This window comes from Coregonus clupeaformis, chromosome 16 (assembly GCF_020615455.1).
Source record: "Coregonus clupeaformis isolate EN_2021a chromosome 16, ASM2061545v1, whole genome shotgun sequence".
NCBI classification, from domain to species: domain Eukaryota; kingdom Metazoa; phylum Chordata; class Actinopteri; order Salmoniformes; family Salmonidae; genus Coregonus; species Coregonus clupeaformis.
This window is the reverse complement of record NC_059207.1, coordinates 37,777,184-37,800,390: the sequence shown is the minus strand read 5'-3', so window position 1 is coordinate 37,800,390 and position 23,207 is coordinate 37,777,184. Positions and strand designations below refer to the sequence as shown.

The 23,207-nt window shown below is 46.1% G+C and overlaps 1 protein-coding gene across 1 annotated transcript in view; it reads left to right on the top strand.

The window, feature by feature from the left end:
- The window catches only part of LOC121583963 (hemicentin-1-like), a 97,437-nt gene that overhangs the window by 33,454 nt on the left and 40,776 nt on the right, over positions 1 to 23,207 (top strand). The window contains exon 44 of the mRNA XM_045225706.1: positions 104 to 263. Within this exon, the coding sequence (XP_045081641.1) occupies positions 104 to 263 (160 nt within the window). The remainder of the gene's footprint in view (positions 1 to 103; positions 264 to 23,207) is intronic.

Here is a 23,207-nt window from a genome sequence, read left to right as displayed (position 1 = left end):
CCAAGAGAATAACATTTTGTGAAGAGAATCACATACCTTTTGCATGGCCTCTTTTCTACTATGAGTCAGTGTTGTGAGTCATAGTGCTGATCTTTTGTTTCAGTGTCGCCCACAATCCTGGACTCTGGCCATCCATCTGACCTGAGTGCCCCAGTGGGCGATGAGCTGACTCTGGAGTGCAGAGTGACAGGGACACCCACACCCCACCTCAGCTGGCTGAAGAGTGGAGCCACTCTGGAGGGCTCAGACACCCAACAGATAGAGTGAGTCCATCTCACTTACAATTGCCAGCCTAGGTATGTGTATCAGTGTTATTCTCTTAACAGGGTTCGACATACAGGGCTGCCTGCTGGCCCGGGGAGGTTTTGGAAACCCTCCGGCCCAGTCGAGCATCCCCATCAGTGGCCCGCTTGGGCCAGTGAAATAAATATAGTAATAATTATATTTTTTAACTAGGCTATATCATTGATTAAAAACAAACAAACATATGGATTCCCTTAGCTGTTTGTTCTTTATGTCGATTATTTATCACCAGTGGTGATTTTAGCATGGAAATCTTGGTGGGCAAACTCCCCAAAAGTATTTTAGATACATGCCAGCAAAGCCACTACACAACACAACACTAAACAATACTTGCACTATAACGGTGACAAACAGTACCCACAAACTGTTAGGGCCTACATAAAGCTGTCCCAACAGCAGAGATTTATTTTCAGCACCACAGAGTGAATCTGTCACGATCGTCAGGAACAGATGAGGACCAAGGCGCAGCGTTGCAGGCAAACATACTCTTTATTGAGCGAAACACGATCAAAACAACAAAGACGGTAACGTGACAGTTCACGGTCAAACACAACCAACTTGAAACAAGAACCCACAAAAACAAAGGAAAAACCGACCGTTTAAATATGGCTCCCAATCAGAGACAACCAGCAAACAGCTGACACTCGTTGCCTCTGATTGGGAGTCACTCAGGCCAACATAGAAATAGAGTACATAGATCTACACACCCTGGCTCAACATAACCGTGTCCCCAGAGCCAGGGCGTGACAGTACCCCCCCCTAAAGGCGCGGACTCCGACCGCGCCAACTAAATACCACAGGGGAGGGACCGGGTGGGCACTCCGCCTTGGCGGCGGATCCGGCTCCGGGCCTGATCCCCACTCCCTCTCCAACCCCCCAAAGTACCCCTGGTCCGGTCTGGCCCCGCTGGCCGGAGCCGGACTGACGACACGCACCCCTGGCTTGTGCGTGGAGCAGGAACGGACCGGACCGGGCTGACGATGCGCACCCCTGGCTTGGTGCGTGGAGTAGCAACTGGCCGGACCGGGCTGACGATACACACCCCTGGCTTGGTGCGTGGAGCAGGAATGGACCGGACCGGGCTGACGATGCGCACCCCTGGCTTGTGCGTGGAGTAGCAACTGGCCGGACCGGGCTGACGATACGCACCCCTGGCTTGGTGCGTGGAGCAGGAATGGACCGGACCGGGCTGACGATGCGCACCCCTGGCTTGGTGCGTGGAGGAGGAACGGGCCGAGCCGGGCTGACGATACGCACCCCTGGCTTGGTGCGGGAACAGGCACGGGCCGTGCTGGACTGACGACGCACACCACTGGCTTGGTGTGGAGAGCAGGAGCGGGCCGGACAGGGCTGACGAAACGCACCACAGACTTGGTGCGGGGAGCAGGAATGGGCCGGACTGGGCTGGCGACGCGCACCACAGACTTGGTGCGGAGAGCAGGAACGGGCCGGACAGGGCTGACGAAACGCACCACAGACTTGGTGCGGGGAGCAGGAACAGACCGGACCGTACTGGGGACACACACCACTGGCCCTACACCGGGATCTGGAACGGGCCGGACCGGACTGGTAACACACCCCAGTACCTCTCGCCGTGCCTCTCCACCTTCCATCCCCTCTTCGACCAGTGGCCCCCGTAACCTGGCGGCCTCCTCTGCCAACCCGTTGGACCGCTCTATCGCGGCCTCCTGCTGCCCCGACGTCGTGAGCCCCCCTAAAAATTTTCTGGGGTTCTTTCCCTACCCGTGGACCAGGTCTCCATGTCTCTAGCCAGACACTCACTCCACTGCTTCAAAGTCCAACCTTTCTGCTCCTCACTTGGCTTGGCCCAGTCGAGACTCCTACTCCACTGATCCCAGGTCCATCCTCTCTCCTCTTCACGCTGCTTGGTCCTGTCTTGGTGGGTTCTTCTGTCACGATCGTCAGGAACAGATGAGGACCAAGGCGCAGCGTTGCAGGCAAACATACTCTTTATTGAGCGAAACACGATCAAAACAACAAAGACGGTAACGTGACAGTTCACGGTCAAACACAACCAACTTGAAACAAGAACCCACAAAAACAAAGGAAAAACCGACCGTTTAAATATGGCTCCCAATCAGAGACAACCAGCAAACAGCTGACACTCGTTGCCTCTGATTGGGAGTCACTCAGGCCAACATAGAAATAGAGTACATAGATCTACACACCCTGGCTCAACATAACCGTGTCCCCAGAGCCAGGGCGTGACAGAATCCTTACCACTGCTACACCTGGCTGTCATCGGAGCCTTGTCTGGCAGCGAAACAGTTCATTCAGCCTCATTTACTGCCTTAAAAAAAAACATCGCTGATACGGCTGACTTGCTAAAACAAATGTGGTTTCTACTGACAATTGAGATGTACAAACTATGGCATAAGGGGACGACGAGCGGATAAGAGGCAATCCGTAATTTGGATTAAGACATTAATGAGCAAGCTAGGATGGACGTAGTCAATATAACTATTTGTTCAGCACTTTGAAATGTACAGTGAAAAAATTCAGAACATGGGCCGTTCTTACAGTATTCTCCCTGTACACCAAGTCAGAACCGTAGGATAAATAAAGGGGGCATATAAGCAGACAATGAAAGCTCTTACAATATTCTATGATTACATTTCTCTAAAACAGGCTATAGGCTACATGTGCACCACCAAGTAGGCTAAATTATGAGGGCAAAGGGACTAAATTATTAGAGTGAGGCACATGGGCTACTAACAGCTTACTACACAACATACACTTAGTATTACTTTCTTAACTACAGTATACATATCTCCCTGGCATATTACATCATTTATGTTAAATAAAGGTTAAATACAAAAATAAAAAATAAAATATGCAGCAGCATACAAGACATTTTTGGACTCACCTTGTTGTGCTGTGCTCACTTGTGCAGAAAGGTGGCGTGGCAGTCCTTCGTGGGCAAATTTTGTCATCGAACTTTGTCATCAAAGTCTGGCATTCTCTGGATTTATGATGCTTTCAAGACAACTTTGAACTCTGAAAAAAGCAACGTCGAATCATGACGTCAGTGCTCTTCAGGTCGGAGCTCTAGAAAGAGGCCCGACTTCCCGACTTGGAATTCCGAGTTGGATGACCGTTCAAAACGAGTTCCCAGTTGTCTTGAACTCACTGAAGTCTTAGATTTCCCAGTTCCGAGTTTCCAGTTGTTTTGAATGCGGCAGAAGTCATGCTGGATTGACAGTATGGCCAATGTTGAATGTTTATCCTTTTTAAGCTTGGAAAAGAGACCCTTAAACCCACACACCCACTCCACTAGCAGGCTAGTGATTGCTTTGCAATGCTTGCAGTTTTCCACTGATTCCTTCCAAACCACTCATTGCTGAATTTGCGATTTCCAACTTGTTGTGTAATGTTTATATCCAATGGCCGATGAGCACCGATCAGTTTTATCTATAATTTCTCTTCATAATTTCTCTTCATATGACAAGGATGGAAAAGGATTTGCCAGTAGATTGTCGACTTGATTCATGATGATGACTGCTAGCTTTTTAGCTAAGATTTTGAAAGTATGATGTTGACATGATCAGTCCAATCAAAGCTACGGTAGATATAACATGATTTGAAGTCATTTTATCTGTGGCCAATGACCTTGAGCCTTCTTGGATGGTCACTTCTAATGTAACTCTATGGCAGCACCCAAGGGGCTTGAATTTTTTAGCTCTCCCTGTAGATTTTGCAGTGACATAGTGTCCCCATGAGTGACAGAACACTGAGCCAATCACAGCGCAACTAGGAACATTACCAACCCCTATGTTCTGTATGGTCCTCTGTAGCTCAATTGGTAGAGCATGGCGCTTGTAACGCCAGGGTAGTGGGTTCGATCCCTGGGACCACCCATATGTAAAAATGTATGCACACATGACTGTAAATTGCTTTGGATTAAAGTGTCTGCTAAATGGCATATTATTATTTTCCGCTCGCTGCCCCACCACCACAGAAAGCACTGAGCTAGGCTGAAACACCTGCATTTTGGAGCTGCCTTACTCAAGAAAGCAAAAAAGAGACCATGTTTGTATGTGGCTTTATTAACTCAAAGATTATTTTTATTTTTTCTCCATTGTTTGCAAACTGATATGTGACACGTATTAATGCTAAAATAACATGCAAAACAGGCACACAAAAAAAGAAAGCCAAACAGGTGGGGTCGAACCTGCCCTGAATGACGGGTCGCCACTATTTATCACATTCGTGCGGCACACATCTTGCATCGATAATCTGTCTGGCAGAGAGAGCGTGTAGCTCGAAAAACAGCTTGTTGTTGCGTGGAGCAGCTCACCGAAGACCTACCGCTGTAGGGGTAGGAAAGATGTTCCAAGTTATGATATCTACCAGTAAATGCTAAGGCAAGAATAGGTATGCAAACCAGTTATTTAAAAAGTTCAAAGTCTTGGTTGAATATTTGCGATGTGCAATTAAGTCATCATGGAATAGCCTACCTTGAAATCAGATATTTCTTCTAGGGTATTTGGTCCTTGAAAAGTCACTGAAGTTATGGTAGCCGATTTAGAGGTTATATTGCTCCAACATAATTATTACATTTCTGATCAGCTTTCGTTTGTTTCCAGCTGTTTCAATTGAAGGGTGTTGCGGTAAAACTATGTGAAGTTATTATGAGCAAGACAACATCGAATGTTGGCTTGAACTTGGTTTTCCATAAAAAGCGTTCCATTACAAATGGAAAGCGATTTTTGGTCGCCTTCTTATTTTAAAACACGATACAGTAAACCCCCAATAACTCTTCAACGACTCAAATAGCAAGACTGACTAGCGACCACATGGATAGACTTGTCACGATCGTCGTATTGAATAGACCAAGGCGCAGCGTGATGAACGAACATGGTTAACTTTATTATCTTTAGTGATAATAGAAACAACAATAAACAAAACAAGAAACGACTCGTGAAGTCCACGGTAACAATGACCAACACGGAACAAGAACCCACAAACACAAAGGGAAAACAGACAATTTAAATATGGCTCCCAATCAGAGACAACCAACGACAGCTGACACTCGTTGCCTCTGATTGGGAGTCACTCTAGCCAACATAGAAATAATCACAACAGAATGAACACACCCTGGCTCAACATATAGAGTCCCAGAGCCAGGGTGTGACAGTACCCCCCCCTAAAGGCGCGGACTGCGACCGCGCCTCAACTTGAACAAAACAGGGAGGGCTGGGTGGGCATACCTCCTCGGCGGCGGTTCTGGCTCCGGCCTTGCCCACCACCCTCCAATAAAGCCCCCATAGCGCCCCTGGTCCAGTCTGGCCCCGCTGGCTGGAGCTGAACTGGACTTAGCAGGAGCGGTTAGCTTCAGCTCCGTAGTGGAGCAGTTGACCGGTACCTTACCAGGCACCGGTGACCCAGGCACGGGTTGTGCTGGACTGACGACGCGCACCCCTGGCTTGGTGCGTGGAGGAGGAACGGGCCTTACCAGGCTGACGACGCACACCCCTGGCTTGGTGCGTGGAGGAGGAAACGGGCCTTACCAGGCTGACGACTCGCACCCCCTGGCTTGGTGCGTGGAGGAGGAACGGGCCTTACCAGGCTGACGACGCACACCGTAGGCTTGGTGCGTGGAGCAGGGACAGGCCGGGCTGGGCTGGCGACGCACCCCGTAGGCTTGGTGCGTGGAGCAGGAACAGGCCGGGCTGGGCTGGCGACGCACACCGTAGGCTTGGTGCGTGGAGCAGGGACAGGCCAGACCGGGCTGTCGACGCACACCGTAGGTTTGGTGCGTGGAGCAGGGACAGGCCGGACCGGGCTGGCGACGCACACCGTAGGTTTGGTGCGTGGAGCAGGGACAGGCCGGACTGGGCTGGCGACGCACCCCGTAGGCTTGGTGCGTAGAGCAGGGACAGGCCGGGCTGGGCTGGCGACGCACACCGTAGGCTTGGTGCGTGGAGCAGGGACAGGCCGGACCGGGCTGGCGACGCACACCGTAGGCTTGGTGCGTGGAGCAGGGACAGGCCGGACCGGGCTGGCGACGCACACCGTAGGTTTGGTGCGTGGAGCAGGGACAGGCCGGACCGGGCTGGCGACGCACACCGTAGGTTTGGTGCGTGGAGCAGGGACAGGCCGGACTGGGCTGGCGACGCACACCGTAGGCTTGGTGCGTGGAGCAGGGACAGGCCGGACCGGGCTGGCGACGCGCACCGTACACTTGGTGCGAGGGGCCGGAACAGGCCGGACCGTACTGGGGACACACACCACTGGCTCTACCTCGGGATCTGGAACGGGCCGGACCGGACTGGTAACACACCCCAGTACCTCTCGCCGTGCCTCTACACCTTCCTTCCCTGCTTTGACCAGTGGCCCCCGTAACCTGGTGGCCTTCTGAATCCGCCCCTTTTCTGCCTCCGTCAGCCCCGTCGTCCATGCCGTGTGCCCCCCCCTAAAAATGTTCTGGGGTTGCCTCTCGCCTGTCCGACGTTGACACTGCTGACGCCGCTGCTCCTCTTTCGCCAGGGCCTTTCCCGGCGCTTCCTCCCATGTCCAGTCCAAGTTCTGCCCCGGGACACGCTGCTTGGTCCTTACTTGGTGGGTTCTTCTGTCACGATCGTCGTATTGAATAGACCAAGGCGCAGCGTGATGAACGAACATGGTTAACTTTATTATCTTTAGTGATAATAGAAACAACAATAAACAAAACAAGAAACGACTCGTGAAGTCCACGGTAACAATGACCAACACGGAACATGAACCCACAAACACAAAGGGAAAACAGACAATTTAAATATGGCTCCCAATCAGAGACAACCAACGACAGCTGACACTCGTTGCCTCTGATTGGGAGTCACTCTAGCCAACATAGAAATAATCACAACAGAATGAACACACCCTGGCTCAACATATAGAGTCCCAGAGCCAGGGTGTGACAAGACTTAATTTGTGCGTTTGTGTCGGAAGCATTATGTCTATTTAGTCAGGCAATGGCCACATTATTCTGACATATTTTGGAATGTAAAAAATGCATTATGCTTAAAGTGGTAATGCATACTTTGTTTGCATACTTTTTTTCTATAGGCTATTACAACAGTGAAATATAAAATGTCGGTCCTTGAAAATTACAATTAAGTGCATAAAAAGGTAATTGAAAGACCTTGAATTTGACTTGCCAATGAATGTATGAACCCTGTATAGGCTACTTGCTTAGCTCGCAAATGAAAGAGAAAATGTCACGAGAATCTCTAATACTTAAGCTTTGAATAAATCCCAGAGGTTGTAAGGCTCTAGTTAATTAAGAATTAAACAAATTCTCCAGTCTGCAATGGATCAGCTATTTTATTCAGAGAGCGCTCTGGCGCTAAAAACACACACAGGCTTTTTATATGCCTTCACACAAAGGAACTTTGCTCCGCCCACCTTTAGGCGGCCTGTGACTTTCCACAGTATGGAATGTTTTAGTTCAGCAGTTTCTAGGTCCCCTTACTATGGAATGCTCGTCTCCAATAGTTTCTAACATCTTCCCTGTTAGTGGTTCTATTTTCTTATAACTCTAACATAGTTTACACATGTATACAGTATTGGGGTGAAATCCTTTAGTCATTACCTTAAAAATACAAATTCATCTATCAATCCACCCTTTGACTACATTTTTCACACTCAGGATAAATGTATTTACAAGCATGATTAACCTCAGAGAATAGTTCTATTAACTACTTTTCAATCATCTGTCTTCTTTTTGAGATTTTCCCTATGACCTTCATACGTCAGAACCAATAAACGTTTCATCCAATTAGGGTCAAGGTCCTCGTTCTCCACCAAGCCTGGAGGATCGTATTTCACATTCCACTGGTCAGAGTCCGGAGTCCGTCCATATCTCACCATCTGTTGAGACACTGCATTCTCCACCTCCTTACTCACCAACCCTCGGACACAGGGAATAAGACAACAACCACATAATACAAGAATACCCATACAAGCGATAGCAGCCCCCAAGATGGTGGCTGCTATGGTTTTCCATTTTCCAAACATTTAATCAAACCACCCTATCAAAGATGTATTAACTCCTGAGTTCTCAGCCCATTCTTCACTTAGAGCAGTCAATCCTGCAAGAGCTCTGGTGACCGTCCCATCCGGTGCGGTGTTGTTAGGAATAAATGTGCAACAATGGCCCCCCACCATTCTACAGACACCGCCCTTTTCTGCCAGCAACATATCTAGAGCTAACCTATGTTCCCAAGTCATGAGTGAGGTGGCGGATAACTATTCAGAGATCCCCTTTACTGCATCCCTAGTCTGGTTAATAAATCGTTGTTGGTTGTAATAGATATAATTAATCCAATCCACATTTTTGTTTATGGTCACCCACCAGAAGAACGTTGTGGTAAAGCCCTCCCCTATTTGATTCATAGCTTTGTATTCGTCTGGAACACCCCTGGGGACGCCTATACCATATATCCAAATTGGGCTATTTCCTTCTTGATCTATATTTCTTCTCCTCCTGACTATTCCTCCTGTAATTGGTCCCTGATGACTAATTCTTACAGGTTGGACCAACAATACTGGGGCACAAGTACCTCCCCACCCTTTTGGTAATGTCTGTCGAATGCTCCCTTTGTTAGTACAGGCCCACCACACATCAGTCAGAGGGATGGTACGGTTCATAACTTTCTCCTGTACTTCCCTATCTAAATCAGTCACATTAATTATCTCCTTACATCCATTTCTATGTCTGTAACACTGGTACTTGCCAGGAGTTAAAGTGAACCTAGGTGGGTTGGCCGAGTAAATCAACTTTGCTAGCCCAATCCCTGTACAATCGGGTTCTTTTTGATTAGACCCCAGGTCTAATACACAGGGAAACATTGCCTGTGGCATTGGGGCGGTCAACATTGTCGGTCGCCCAATGGAACATGCATAACAATTGGTCTGCCACAAGGCCCTGGCGGTGTACTTCATCCACTTTAACCAGAGATTTTCATCAGGGATACCCTCTACCTCCCCTTGGATCCTTTCTTGGAGGACAACATCTTTCATAGTGGTCGGGTTAGTCGAATTGATTCCGTCCTCCCTTGACTGATCTACTCGGTTTGGTGCTATTAATGGATTAATGACAGGACCTGGGGACTTTGTAATCGCAGACAGGTATCCCGTTCGTACTCATCCGCGCAAGCCCAGTAAGTTATTTTCATGTCCTCTTCAGTGACCTTTGCTATTGTCACTACCATCTCCGTGGGGATGTCTTTATACCTTATTATCCCCCATCTGGACGTCCCGCCCGGTCTCATATCCCCGTCCCCAAGTGTGTCTAAACACCTGAGGCCAGGGACAATCCACAGAGGGAGCTGAACATAAATATAATGGGATTTTATAATCCCAAATTGCTTGCTTACCCGCGCCGATAAGATCCCTAATCTTAATTTCGAATCTTGCCGTCCACCCTTCTCTGACTCCTATTTTGTAGGTCACTTGTCCTTGACGGTCAGTATGTCGGGTCGCTTCTCTTTTACTTCTTAGCAATGGTAAGTACATAGCGTAATTGGTGCGGGGTGGCGCCGGAGAAGATGGCTGCCGTTTTACAGCCCTCTAACCAATTGTACTATTATGTGTGTTTTTACGCGTTATTTGTAATTTATTTTGTACATAATGTTTCTCTCATCGTCTCTTATAACCAAAAAGAGCTTCTGGATATCAGGACAGCGATTACTCACCTCATATTGGACAAAGATTTTTTCCTACAGATATCCTACAGACACCCGACAAGGCCCAAATCCCCGTCATTCGCATGAGGAAGAGACGGAGATATCTTGGACATAGGTTGGGGTGCCTTGTAAGGATCTGACAGCGAGCGAGTAAACTGCAGCTCCCATTAATCCTATTAACCAATCTTCAATCATTTGAGAATAAATTGGATGACCTAAGATTACGGTTATCCTACCAACGGGACATTAAAAACTGTAATATCTTATGTTTCACCGAGTCGTGGCTGAACGACGACATGGACAACATACAGCTAGAGGGCTATACGCTACATCAGCAGGATAGAACGGCTGACTCCGGTAAGACAAGGGGTGGCGGTCTGTGTATATTTGTAAACAACAGCTGGTGCACAAAATCAAATACTAAGGAAGTCTTGAGGTTTTGCTCGCCTGAGGTAGAGTATCTTATGATAAGCTGTAGACCACACTATTTACCAAGAGAGTTTTCATCTATATTTTTCATAGCTGTCTATTTACCACCACAAACCAATGCTGGCATTAAGATTGCACTGAATGAGCTGTATAAGGCCATAAGTCAACAGGAAAACGTTCATCCAGAGGCAGCGCTCCTAGTGGCCGGGGACTTTAATGCAGGGAAACTTAAATCCGTTCTACCTCATTTCTACCAGCATGTTAAATGTGCAACCAGAGGAAAAAAAACTCTAGACCACCTTTACTCCACACACAGAGACGCATACAAAGCTCTCCCTCGCCCTCCATTTGGCAAATCTGACCATAACTCTATCCTCCTGATTCCTGCTTATAAGCAAAAACTAAAGCAGGAAGCACCAGTGACTCGGTTAATAAAAAAGTGGTCCGATGATGCAGATGCTGAGCTACAGGACTGTTTTGCTAGCACAGACTGGAACATGTTCCGGGATTCTTCAGATAGCATTGAGGAGTACACCACATCAGTCACTGGCTTCATCAATAAGTGCATCGATGATGCCGTCCCCACAGTGACCGTATGTACATACCCCAACCAGAACCATGGATTACAGGAAACATCCGCACTGAGCTAAAGGGTAGAGCTGCCGCTTTCAAGGAGCGGGACTCTAACCCTAGATGCTTATAAGATATCCTGTAATGCCCTCCGATGAACCATCAAACAGGCAAAGAGTCAATACAAGACTAAGATTGAATCGTACTACACCGGCTCTGACGCTCGTCGGATGTGGCGGGGCTTGAAAACTATTACAGACTACAAAGGGAAGCACAGCCGCGAGCTGCCCAGTGACACAAGACTTCCAGACGAGCTAAACCACTTCAATGCTCGCTTCGAGGCAAGCAACACTGAAGCATGCATGAGAGCACCAGCTGTTCCGGATGACTATGTGATCACGCTCTCCGTAGCTGATGTGAGTAAGACTTTTAAGCAGGTCAACATTCACAAGGCCGCAGGGCCAGACTGATTACCAGGACGTGTACTCCGAGCATGTGCTGACCAACTGGCAAGTGTCTTCACTGACATTTTCCCTGACTGAGTCTGTAATAACAACATGTTTCAAGCAGACCACCCTAGTCCCCGTGCCCAAGGACTCTAAGATAACCTGCCTAAATGACTACCGACCCGCAGCACTGATGTCTGTAGCCATGAAGTGCTTTGAAAGGCTGGTCATGGCTCACATCAACACCATTATCCCAGAAACCCTAGACCCACTCCAATTTGCATACCGCCCCAACAGATCCACAGATGATGCAATCTCTATTGCACTCCACACTGCCCTTTCCCACCTGGACAAGAGGAACACCTACGTGAGAATGCTATTCATTGACTACAGCTCAGCATTCAACACCATAGTGCCCTCAAAACTCATCACTAAGCTAAGAATCCTGGGACTAAACACCTCCCTCTGCAACTGGATACTGGACTTCCTGACGGGCCGCCCCCAGGTGGTAAGGGTAGGTAACAACACATCTGCCACACTGATCCTCAACACGGGGGCCCTTCAGGGGTGCGTGCTCAGTCCCCTCCTGTACTCCCTGTTCACCCATGACTGCATGGCCAGGCACGACTCCAACACCATCATTAAGTTTGCAGACGACACAACAATGGTAGGCCTGATCACCGACAATGATGAGACAGCCTATAGGGAGGAGGTCAGAGACCTGGCCGTGTGGTGCCAGGATAACAACCTCTCCCTCAACGTGACCAAGACAAAGGAGATGATTGTGGACTACAGGATAAAAAAGAGGACTGAGCACGCCCCCATTCTCATCGACGGGGCTGTAGTGGAACAGGTTGAGAACTTCAAGTTCCTTGGTGTCCACATCACCAACGAACTATCATGGTCCAAACACACCAAGACAGTCGTGGAGAGGGCACGACAAAGCCTATTCCTCCTCAGGAGACTGAAAAGATTTGGCATGGGTCCTCAGATCCTCAAAAAATTCTACAGCTGCACCATTGAGAGCATCCTGACTGGTTGCATCACCGCCTGGTATGGCAACTGCTTGGCCTCCGACCGCAAGGCACTACAGAGGGTAGTGCGTATGGCCCAGTACATCACTGGGGCCAAGCTTCCTGCCATCCAGGACCTCTATACCAGGCGGTGTCAGAGGAAGGCCCTCAAAATTGTCAAAGACTCCAGCCACCCTAGTCATAGACTGTTCTCTCTGCTACCGCACGGCAAGCGGTACCGGAGTGCCAGGTCTAGGTCCAAAATACTTCTCAACAGCTTCTACCCCCAAGCCATAAGACTCCTGAACAGCTAATCATGGCTACCCGGACTATTTGCACTGCCCCCCCAACCCATCTTTTTACGCTGCTGCTACTCTGTTAATTATTTATGCATAGTCACTTTAACTCTACTCACATCAATCAATCAATCAATTTTATTTTATATAGCCCTTCTTACATCAGCTAATATCTCGAAGTGCTGTACAGAAACCCAGCCTAAAACCCCAAACAGCTAGTAATGCAGGTGTAGAAGCACGGTGGCTAGGAAAAACTCCCTAGAAAGGCAAAACCTAGGAAGAAACCTAGAGAGGAACCAGGCTATGAGGGGTGGCCAGTCCTCTTCTGGCTGTGCCGGGTGGAGATTATAACAGAACCATGCCAAGATGTTCAAAAATGTTCATAAGTGACAAGCATGGTCAAATAATAATCAGGAATAAATCTCAGTTGGCTTTTCATAGCCGATCATTAGAGTTTAAAACAGCAGGTCTGGGACAGGTAGGGGTTCCATAACCGCAGGCAGAACAGTTTAAACTGGAATAGCAGCAAGGCCAGGCGGACTGGGGACAGCAAGGAGTCACCACGGCCGGTAGTCCCGACGTATGGTCCTAGGGCTCAGGTCTCTCAGTTGGCTTTTCATAGCCGATCATTTAGAGTTGAAAACAGCAGGTCTGGGACAGGTAGGGGTTTCGTAGCCGCAGGCAGAACAGTTGAAACTGGAATAGCAGCAAGGCCAGGCGGACTGGGGACAGCAAGGTGTCATCATGCCCGGTAGTCCTGACGTATGGTCCTAGGGCTCAGGTTCTCAGAGAGAAAGAGAGAACGAGAGAATTAGAGAGAGCATACTTAAATTCACACAGGACACTGGATAAGACAGGAGAAGTACTCCAGGTATAACCAACTAACCCCAGCCCCCCGACACATAAACTACTGCAGCATAAATACTGGAGGCTGAGACAGGAGCGGTCCGGGAGACACTGTGGCCCCATCCGAAGAAACCCCGGACAGGGCCAAACAGGAAGGATATAACCCCACCCACTCCGCCAAAGCACAGCCCCCCGCACCACTAGAGGGATATCCCCAACCACCAACTTACAATCCTGAGACAAGGCCGAGTATAGCCCACAGAGGTCTCCACCACAGCACAAACCAAGGGGGAGGGCGCCAACCCAGACAGGAAGATCACGTCAGTAACTCAACCCACTCAAGTGACGCACCCCCCCAGGGACGGCATGAAAGAGCACCAGCAGGCCAGTGACTCAGCCCCTGCAACAGGGTTAGAGGCAGAGAACCCCAGTGGAGAGGGGAACCGGCCCGGCAGAGACAGCAAGGGCTGTTCGTTGCTCCAGCCTTTCCGTTCACCTTCACACTCCTGGGCCAGACTACACTCAATCATATGACCTACTGAAGAGATAAGTCTTCAGTAAAGACTTAAAGGTTGAGACCGAGTCTGCGTCTCTCACATGGGTAGGCAGACTGTTCCATAAAAATGGAGATCTATAGGAGAAAGCCCTGCCTCCCGCTGTTTGCTTAGAAATTCTAGGGACAATTAGGAGGCCTGCGTCTTGTGACCGTAGCGTACGTATTGGTATGTACGGCAGGACCAACTCGGAAAGATAGGTAGGAGCAAGCCCATGTAACGCTTTATAGGTTAACAGTAAAACCTTGAAATCAGCCCTTGCCTTAACAGGAAGCCAGTGTAGGGAAGCTAGCACTGGAGTAATATGATCAAATTTCTTGGTTCTAGTCAGGATTCTAGCAGCCGTATTTAGCACTAACTGAAGTTTATTTAGTGCTTTATCCGGTAGCCGGAAAATAGAGCATTGCAGTAGTCTAACCTAGAAGTAACAAATGCATGGATTAATTTTTCTGCATCATTTTTGGACAGAAAATTTCTGATTTTTGCAATGTTACGTAGATGGAAAAAAGCTGTCCTTGAAACAGTCTTGATATGTTCGTCAAAAGAGAGATCAGGGTCAAGAGTAACGCCTAGGTCCTTCACAGTTTTATTTGAGACGACTTTACAACCATCAAGATGAATTGTCAGATTTAACAGAAGATCTCTTTGTTTCTTGGGACCTAGAACAAGCATCTCTGTTTTGTCCGAGTTTAAAAGTAAAAAGTTTTCAGCCATCCACTTCCTTATGTCTGAAACACAGGCTTCTAGCGAGGGCAATTTTGGGGCTTCACCATGCTTCATTGAAATGTACAGCTGTGTGTCATCCGCATAGCAGTGAAAGTTAACATTATGTTTTCGAATAACATCCCCAAGAGGTAAAATATATAGTGAAAACAATAGTGGTCCTAAAACGGAACCTTGAGGAACACCGAAATGTACAGTTGATTTGTCGGAGGACAGACCATTCACAGAGACAAACTGATATCTTTCCGACAGGTAGGATCTAAACCAGGCCAGAACTTGTCCGTGTAGACCAATTTGGGTTTCCAGTCTCTCCAAAAGAATGTGGTGATCGATGGTGTCAAAGGCAGCACTAAGGTCTAGTAGCACGAGGACAGATGCAGAGCCTCGGTCTGACGCCATTAAAAGGTCATTTACCACCTTCACAAGTGCAGTCTCAGTGCTATGATGGGGTCTAAAACCAGACTGAAGCATTTCGTATACATTGTTTGTCTTCAGAAAGGCAGTGAGTTGCTGCGCAACAGCTTTTTCTAAAATTTTTGAGAGGAATGGAAGATTCGATATAGGCCGATAGTTTTTTATATTTTCCAGGTCAAGGTTTGGCTTTTTCAAGAGAGGCTTTATCACTGCCACTTTTAGTGAGTTTGGTACACATCCGGTGGATAGAGAGCTGTTTATTATGTTCAACATAGGAGGGCCAAGCACAGGAAGCAGCTCCTTCAGCAGTTTAGTAGGAATAGGATCCAGTATGCAGCTTGAAGGTTTAGAGGCCATGATTATTTTCATCATTGTGTCAAGAGATATAGTACTAAAACACTTAAGTGTCTCTCCCGATCCCAGGCCCTCGCAGAGCTGGCAGATCCAGGACAGCTAAGCCCTGGAGGAATACGCAGATTCAAAGAGGAGTCCGTAATTTGCTTTCTAATGGTCATGATCTTTTCCTCAAAGAAGTTCATGAATTTATCACTGCTGAAGTGAAAACCATCCTCTCTTGGGGAATGCTGCTTTTTAGTTAGCTTTGCAACAGTATCAAAAAGAAATTTTGGATTGTTCTTATTTTCCTCGATTAATTTGGAAAAGTAGGATGATCGAGCAGCAGTGAGGGCTCTTCGGTACTGCACGGTACTGTCTTTCCAAGCTAGTCGGAAGACTTCCAGTTTGGTGTGGCGCCATTTCCGTTCCAATTTCCTGGAAGCTTGCTTCAAAGCTCGGGTATTTTCTGTATACCAGGGAGCTAGTTTCTTATGACAAATGTCTTTCGTTTTTAGGGGTGCAACTGCATCTAGGGTATTGCGCAGGGTTAAATTGAGTTCCTCAGTTAAGTGGTTAACTGATTTTTGTCCTCTGACGTCCTTGGGTAGGCAGAAGGAGTCTGGAAGGGCATCAATGAATTTTTGTGTTGTCTGAGAATTTATAGCACGACTTTTGATGCTCCTTGGTTGGGGTCTGAGCAGATTATTTGTTGCGATTGCAAACGTAATAAAATGGTGGTCCGATAGTCCAGGATTTTGTGGAAAAACATTAAGATCTACAACATTTATTCCATGGGACAAAACTAGGTCCAGAGTATGACTGTGGCAGTGAGTAGGTCCAGAGACATGTTGGACAAAACCCACTGAGTCGATAATGGCTCCGAAAGACTTTTGGAGTGGGTCTGTGGACTTCTCCATGTGAATATTAAAATCACCAAAAATTAGAATATGATCTGCTATGACTACAAGGTCTGATAGGAATTCAGGAAACTCAGAGAGGAACGCTGTATATGGCCCAGGAGGCCTGTAAACAGTAGCTATAAAAAGTGATTGAGTAGGCTGCATAGATTTCATGACTAGAAGCTCAAAAGATGAAAACGCCATTTTTTTTTTGTAAATTGAAATTTGCTATCGTAAATGTTAGCAACACCTCCGCCTTTGCGGGATGCACGGGGAATATGGTCACTAGTGTAACCAGGAGGGGAGGCCTCATTTAACACAGCAAATTCATCAGGCTTAAGCCATGTTTCAGTCAGGCCAATCACATCAAGATTATGATCAGTGATTAGTTCATTGACTATGACTGCCTTTGAAGTGAGGGATCTAACATTAAGTAACCCTATTTTGAGATGTGAGGTATCACGATCTCTTTCAATAATGGCAGGAATGGAGGAGGTCTTTATCCTAATAAGATTGCTAGGGTGAACACCACCATGTTTAGTTTTGCCCAACCTAGGTCGAGGCACAGACACAGTCTCAATGGGTATGGCTGAGCTGACTACACTGACTATGCTATTGGCAGACTCCACTAAGCTGGCAGGTTGGCTAACAGCCTGCTGCCTGGCCTGCACCCTATTTCACTGTGGGGCTAGAGGAGTTAGAGCCCTATCTATGTTGGTAGATAAGAGGAGAGCACCCCTCCGGCTAGGATGGAGTCCGTCACTCCTCAGCAGGTCAGGCTTGGTCCTGTTTGTGGGTGAGTCCCAGAAAGAGGGCCAATTATCCACAAATGTTATCTTTTGGGAGGGGCAGAAAACAGTTTTCAACCAGCGATTGAGTGCTGAGACTCTGCTGTAGAGCTCATCACTTCCCCTAACTGGGAGGGGGGCCAGAGACAATTACTCGATGCCGACACATCTTTCTAGCTGATTTACACGCTGAAGCTATGTTGCACTTGGTGACCTCTGACTGTTTCATCCTAACATCGTTGGTGCCGACGTGGATAACAATATCTCTATACTCTCTACACTCGCCAGTTTTAGCTTTAGCCAGCACCATCTTTAGATTAGCCTTAACGTCGGTAGCCCTGCCCCCTGGTAAACAGTGTATGATCGCTGGGTGATTCGTTTTAAGTCTAATACTGCGGGTAATGGAGTCGCCAATGACTAGGGTTTTCAATTTGTCAGAGCTAATGGTGGGAGCCTTCGGAGTCTCAGACCCCGTAACGGGAGGAGTAGAGACTAGAGAAGACTCAGACTCAGACTCCGACTCGCTACATAATGGGGAAAACCGGTTGAAGGTTTCTGTCGGCTGAATGAGCGACACCGGTTGAGCATTCCAACAGTATTTCCCTCCAGAAGCCATGAGAAAGTTGTCCGGCTGCGGGGACTGTGCGGGGGGATTTATACTAACGTTACTGTCTGTACTTACTGGTGGCACAGACGCTGTTTCTTCCTTTCCTACACTGATATTACCCTTGCCTAACGATTGCGTCTGAAGCTGGGCTTGTAGCACAGCTATTCTCGCCGTAAGGCGAGAATTCTCCTGTATATTATGAGTACAGCGACTGCAATTAGAAGACATCATGTTAATGTTACTACTTAGCTTCGGCTGTTGAAGATGTTGATGAACCATGTCCAGATAAAGCGTCCGGAGTGAAAAAGTTGAATAAGGGAAAAAAGTTGCGATGGAAAAAAGGAAAATAACGTAAAGTTGGCAGCTAGAACGCACAGGAAAATGACTCTTCTGTCTCGGGATAAACGTCCGGGGTGAAAAAGTTTAACGAAAAAAGATGAGTGAGGACAAAACTAAAAAGTTGGTAAATTTGTTGAACACAGAGATTGATTAAACGTTTATTAAAAGTAAAACGTGAATAGTTTGGCAGGTAGCCAAGTAGCAACAAACAGCAGAGCAGCACGGAGACAATGCGGAAGCGAGACGGAAGTCACGTGACAAACTCAGAGATTCTTAGATGACTCAGTACATATTACTTCAACTACCTCAACTAGCCGGTGCCCCCGCACATTGACTCTGCACCGGTACCCCCCTGTATATATATATAGCCTCCCTACTGTTATTTTATTTTACTTCTGCTCTTCTCCATTGCCGAGACTATGATGCAGCTCAGGGTTACCCATATTCCCCAAAACCGCCAAACCTCTCCTGCCCTTAGTCTTTCTGTTTGGTACCACTCCATACTCACTCCCTACGAATACACTACAGTGATGATAGGTCGGGGTAAGAGATCTTCATTAACAGAGGTGATCCGCGGACCCTAGTGGTCCAGTTCTGCTCTCTAACTCTGCGTGTGTTCAGGGGTGCTTGTATGTGTTCTTACCTTTTTTCAGTGGGTAACATGGACCCAGGTTGCTCTTTCTGCTATTCTAATGGCAAAGGCGGTGACCAATAGAACCTGATAGGGGCCTTCCCAATGGGGCTGCTTCCAGTCTTTCTTCTTTAGGGATTGTATCCACACCCAGTCACCTGGTTGGATAGAGTGGGTTACCCTCTCCTTTAGTTCTCCTGTGTGGCACAAAACCTTTGACATACGTGTTTGATTAATGAACAGTCTCCTCATATGTTCTGCTAACGTGTCTTCTACTTCTATGTCTGCCTCTTCTAGTCTGCCTAACTCGGGCATTCTATGTGTGGTCCTCTGTAGCTCAGCTGGTAGAGCACAGCGCTTGTAACGCCAGAGTAGTGGGTTCGATCCCCGGGACCACCCATACATAAAAATTTATGCACGCATGACTGTAAGTCGCTTTGGATAAAAGCGTCTGCTAATTGGCATGTTATATTATATGGTCTCCCAAAAACGTTTTCAAAGGGGGATAACCCTTCTTTATCTGGAGTTATCCTAATCGTCATTAATACTATCGGTAGCCATTGTACCCAATTTCTCCCTGTACTCATGTGTGTCTTTCTCAAACGTGATTTAATCGTAGAGTTCGTGCATTCAATCAAACCTGACGATTGCGGATGAAATGAACAATGTTTCTTCATGTTAATATGTAACTTCTGTCCAATATTATCTATCAGCTGATTGGCGAAGTGAGATCCATTGTCGGAGTAGATAGTTTCTGGCAATCCAAATCTAGTGATTATTTCCTGACATAAAGCTTTAGCTACTGTTAATGCATCAGCGGAGGAGGTTGGAAATGCTTCTACCCATTTGGTATATTTGTCTATTATAGTCAAGCACCATTTCTTTCCTTCACTTCTTGTAAGTTCTATAAAGTCAATTTCCAACTGTTGGAATGGATATCTGGCCTGGGGATATTCCCCTTTTGGTGCTTTCTGCTTTCCTTGATGATTACTTTGTGCAAAAATAACACACCTTGAACAAATTTTTTTTAAGGAATTTGTTATTCCGTACGCTACAAAGTGCTTTCTAATTATTTTCACCATCCCCCTTGTTGATACATGGCTTGGCCATGTATCAAAATGGCTGCATATCTAAACAGAGATTTCGGTAATATAGGTAAATTACCCTGATGCCAAATTCCCTCCTTCTTGACTGCTCCTATTTTCTCCCATTTGGTCACTTCCTTCACTGGTGCTCTCAACTGGCTCTCTATTAGTAATGTTTTATCAATGTTCACTTCTTCTTTTAGATGTAAGCCTGTGGGTGCTTGTAGTTTGAGGCCTGCCTTTTTTGCTTCCTCATCTGCCTTTCTGTTGCTGTTGCTTATGCTGTCTGTACCTTTAGTATGAGCCTCACATTTACAAATAGCTAACTTCTCTGGAAGGAGTACATCATCTAAAAGATTCAAAATTAACTGGGCATGTGTATCGTTTTTTCCAGAAGTGGTTACCATTCCCCTGTTTCTCCATTGTGCAGCAAATACGTGTACTGTATTAAATGCATAGGCACTATCGGTGTAAATAGTAGCCTTTTTCCCTTTTCCCAAATGACATGCGCGAGTGAGAGCTTCTATCTCAGCCTGTTGTGCAGAATAATTTATAGGTAAAGATTCAGCTTCCAAGACGTCTGTCTCTGTTACAACTGCATATTCTGTAGCATTCGTACCATCAGGGTTTTTTCTAGATGAGCCATCAACAAACATAGTCACTTCCCCATCTACTAAGGCTAGGTCTGTCAAGTCAGGTCTTGGCAACACAAGTTTCTCAGTTTCAGTTATACAATCATGTGGGCTGCCATCTATTGCAATAAGAACCAGAGTGGAGGGGTTCAGAGTTGTACATCGTTCTATGGTCAGATTAGGCATATTTAACATTATCATACAAGATAAATGTCTAGCGGGTGACATGTAGGCCATTTTATGCTCCAATAATAGTATGGATACTGCATGTGGAACTCTTAGGGTTAAATCATGGTACAAAACTATTGATGCCGAATCCTGCACTGCCTGAGCTGCAGCTACCACAGATTGTAAACATAGAGGCATTGCTTGTGTTACCTCGTCTAACCTAGATAAATAATATGCAAAGGGTTTGTTTTTATCACAATGTTTCTGAGTCAAGACCAATGTCATATATCCCTCCCTACAGTCCACCATTTGGGTAAAAGGCCTATCATATCTAGGAAAAGCTATGACTGTTTGGCAAGTGAGCAACTTTTTTATCTCCATAAATTGTTCCTCCGCCTCGGAGTTCCAAATGATTTTATCATGGGCTGCCATTGCCTTCCCATAGATAAGATCACTTAATTTACCAGTATGCAGTGCATAATGTGGTACCCAAGCTCTACAGTAGTTTATCATTCCCAAAAAGCTCATCATTTGTTTCTTGTTTAACGGTTTTGGTGCTTCAAGTATAGCAGTTCTCCTGGATGAGTTTAACGTTCGCCCCTCCTGAGTTATGGTATGTCCTAAGTAAATCACCTCGCCCTGCCAGAGTTGGTTTCCTTTTGCTTACTTTGTGTCCCTGTTCTGCCAGAAAGGTCAACAATTGCAGTGTATCTTTCTTACATCCCTCTTGAGTGGGATTAGCCAATATAATATCATCTACATAAATTAACATTTGGCTTCCTTCCTGAGGTTCAAACTTTCCCAAATTCCTGGTTATAGTCTGGCTCTACCTCCCCGCTCACCATCATGTTATCCCGTACCACATACCCCTCTCAGTCGGTGTTTCAGCTACGTTCAACTGAGTCATAGCGTCTCTTCCTAGCAGATTAACTGGACATAGGCTTGATATTAGTACGGGTATGCATGCTTTTCCTCCTGAATTTTCATGTTTTAAAGTCACAGGAGCTGATAATTGCTCTATAAATTGATGGCCTGAGGCCCAGCGTACCAGGATTTTCCCCCATTAATCATAATCCCCTCGGGCCTGTCGGCTGGACAGATCGCTGTGCGACATGCCCCTGTGTCACACAATAATTTAATTTTTCCCCCAATACTGTTAAGGTGAGGTATGGTTTCTGCAGCGCTATTTCAATTGTTGCCAATTCCAAAACCTCACACGTATCGTTCTATATTTCGTCTCGGCATTTATTCCTTAACTCATCCTTTTTTGTCTATATCTGGACAGCTAGTCCCTATACTAAATTCTCCTACCTAGATTTCTATTATTACTATCATCCTGGTCTCATTACTGAATCAATGACATAGGTAATAGCTGTTTCACATTAGATTGTGCCTTTTTCTGATAATGTTATTACTGCAGCCCATTGCATTAATTTAGTTTCAAATACCAACTTGTTGTTTAACAAATCTAGAACCTACATAAAGTTGGTGCTATCCCATCAGCATAATATTTAAAACAACCTACACTCCACTGGTCAAAGTAACGAAAACAAATGATTGTTTACTTGATCAACAACATAGGAAATATCTGTTTCCCCTTCTATTGTTTATGTCACCCCTTTAAATGTCATATTTCATTCATTAGCCAATATAATCCCTTACTCGGCACAAGTAAGCCTTGCTATTTTATCCCATGCATCTATTAAAAACATTTGTTTGAGACTTTGTCTCCTACTCACCCCTTAACATAGTACTATAGGAGACTTCCATCAATCCTGGAAAAAAGAAAACTCCCACTCAGAAGATACTAGATAATACCACGTTTCATTAAGTTCACTACGCCTTCTACTATAAACCTATAACCCCTTTCTAGTAATTTAATCATCACAACCTGTTGCATTGATGTTTTAAAATATAAACCTATTGTTTAATAAATCCAGAACTTACAAAACATTTTTACTTAATCCATCAGCCTAATAGTAACAACTATCTCCCATTGTTCAATGTATCATAAACAGATTATCGTTATTAGAAGTAATGAACTGTCTGCATAACTCATTGTTGTTTAAACAAACTATAGAATTTAATAATAATAATAATACAATTATCAAAGAACGTTCCATATTCAACCCTCTAGATATGTGCTTCACATTATCCCAATACGTCCTACATATCTCAATATAGCCCAACCATCACTACTTTCTTTCACCCTCTTACAAAATCTATTATTCTCTATCGCTAACTTTCCATATAACGGTACTTTAACAGATTACAAATTATTTTAAAATTATAGTCAAAACAAACAAAACATCTATTCACATCCACAACATTCACCATCGAAACACCGTTACTCGTTGCTCCACAAAATCCACGATCCTTGCAAAGCAAGGTAAACAACTACTTCCATGTTGCATAGCAAGTTACATCACCACTCTAAAC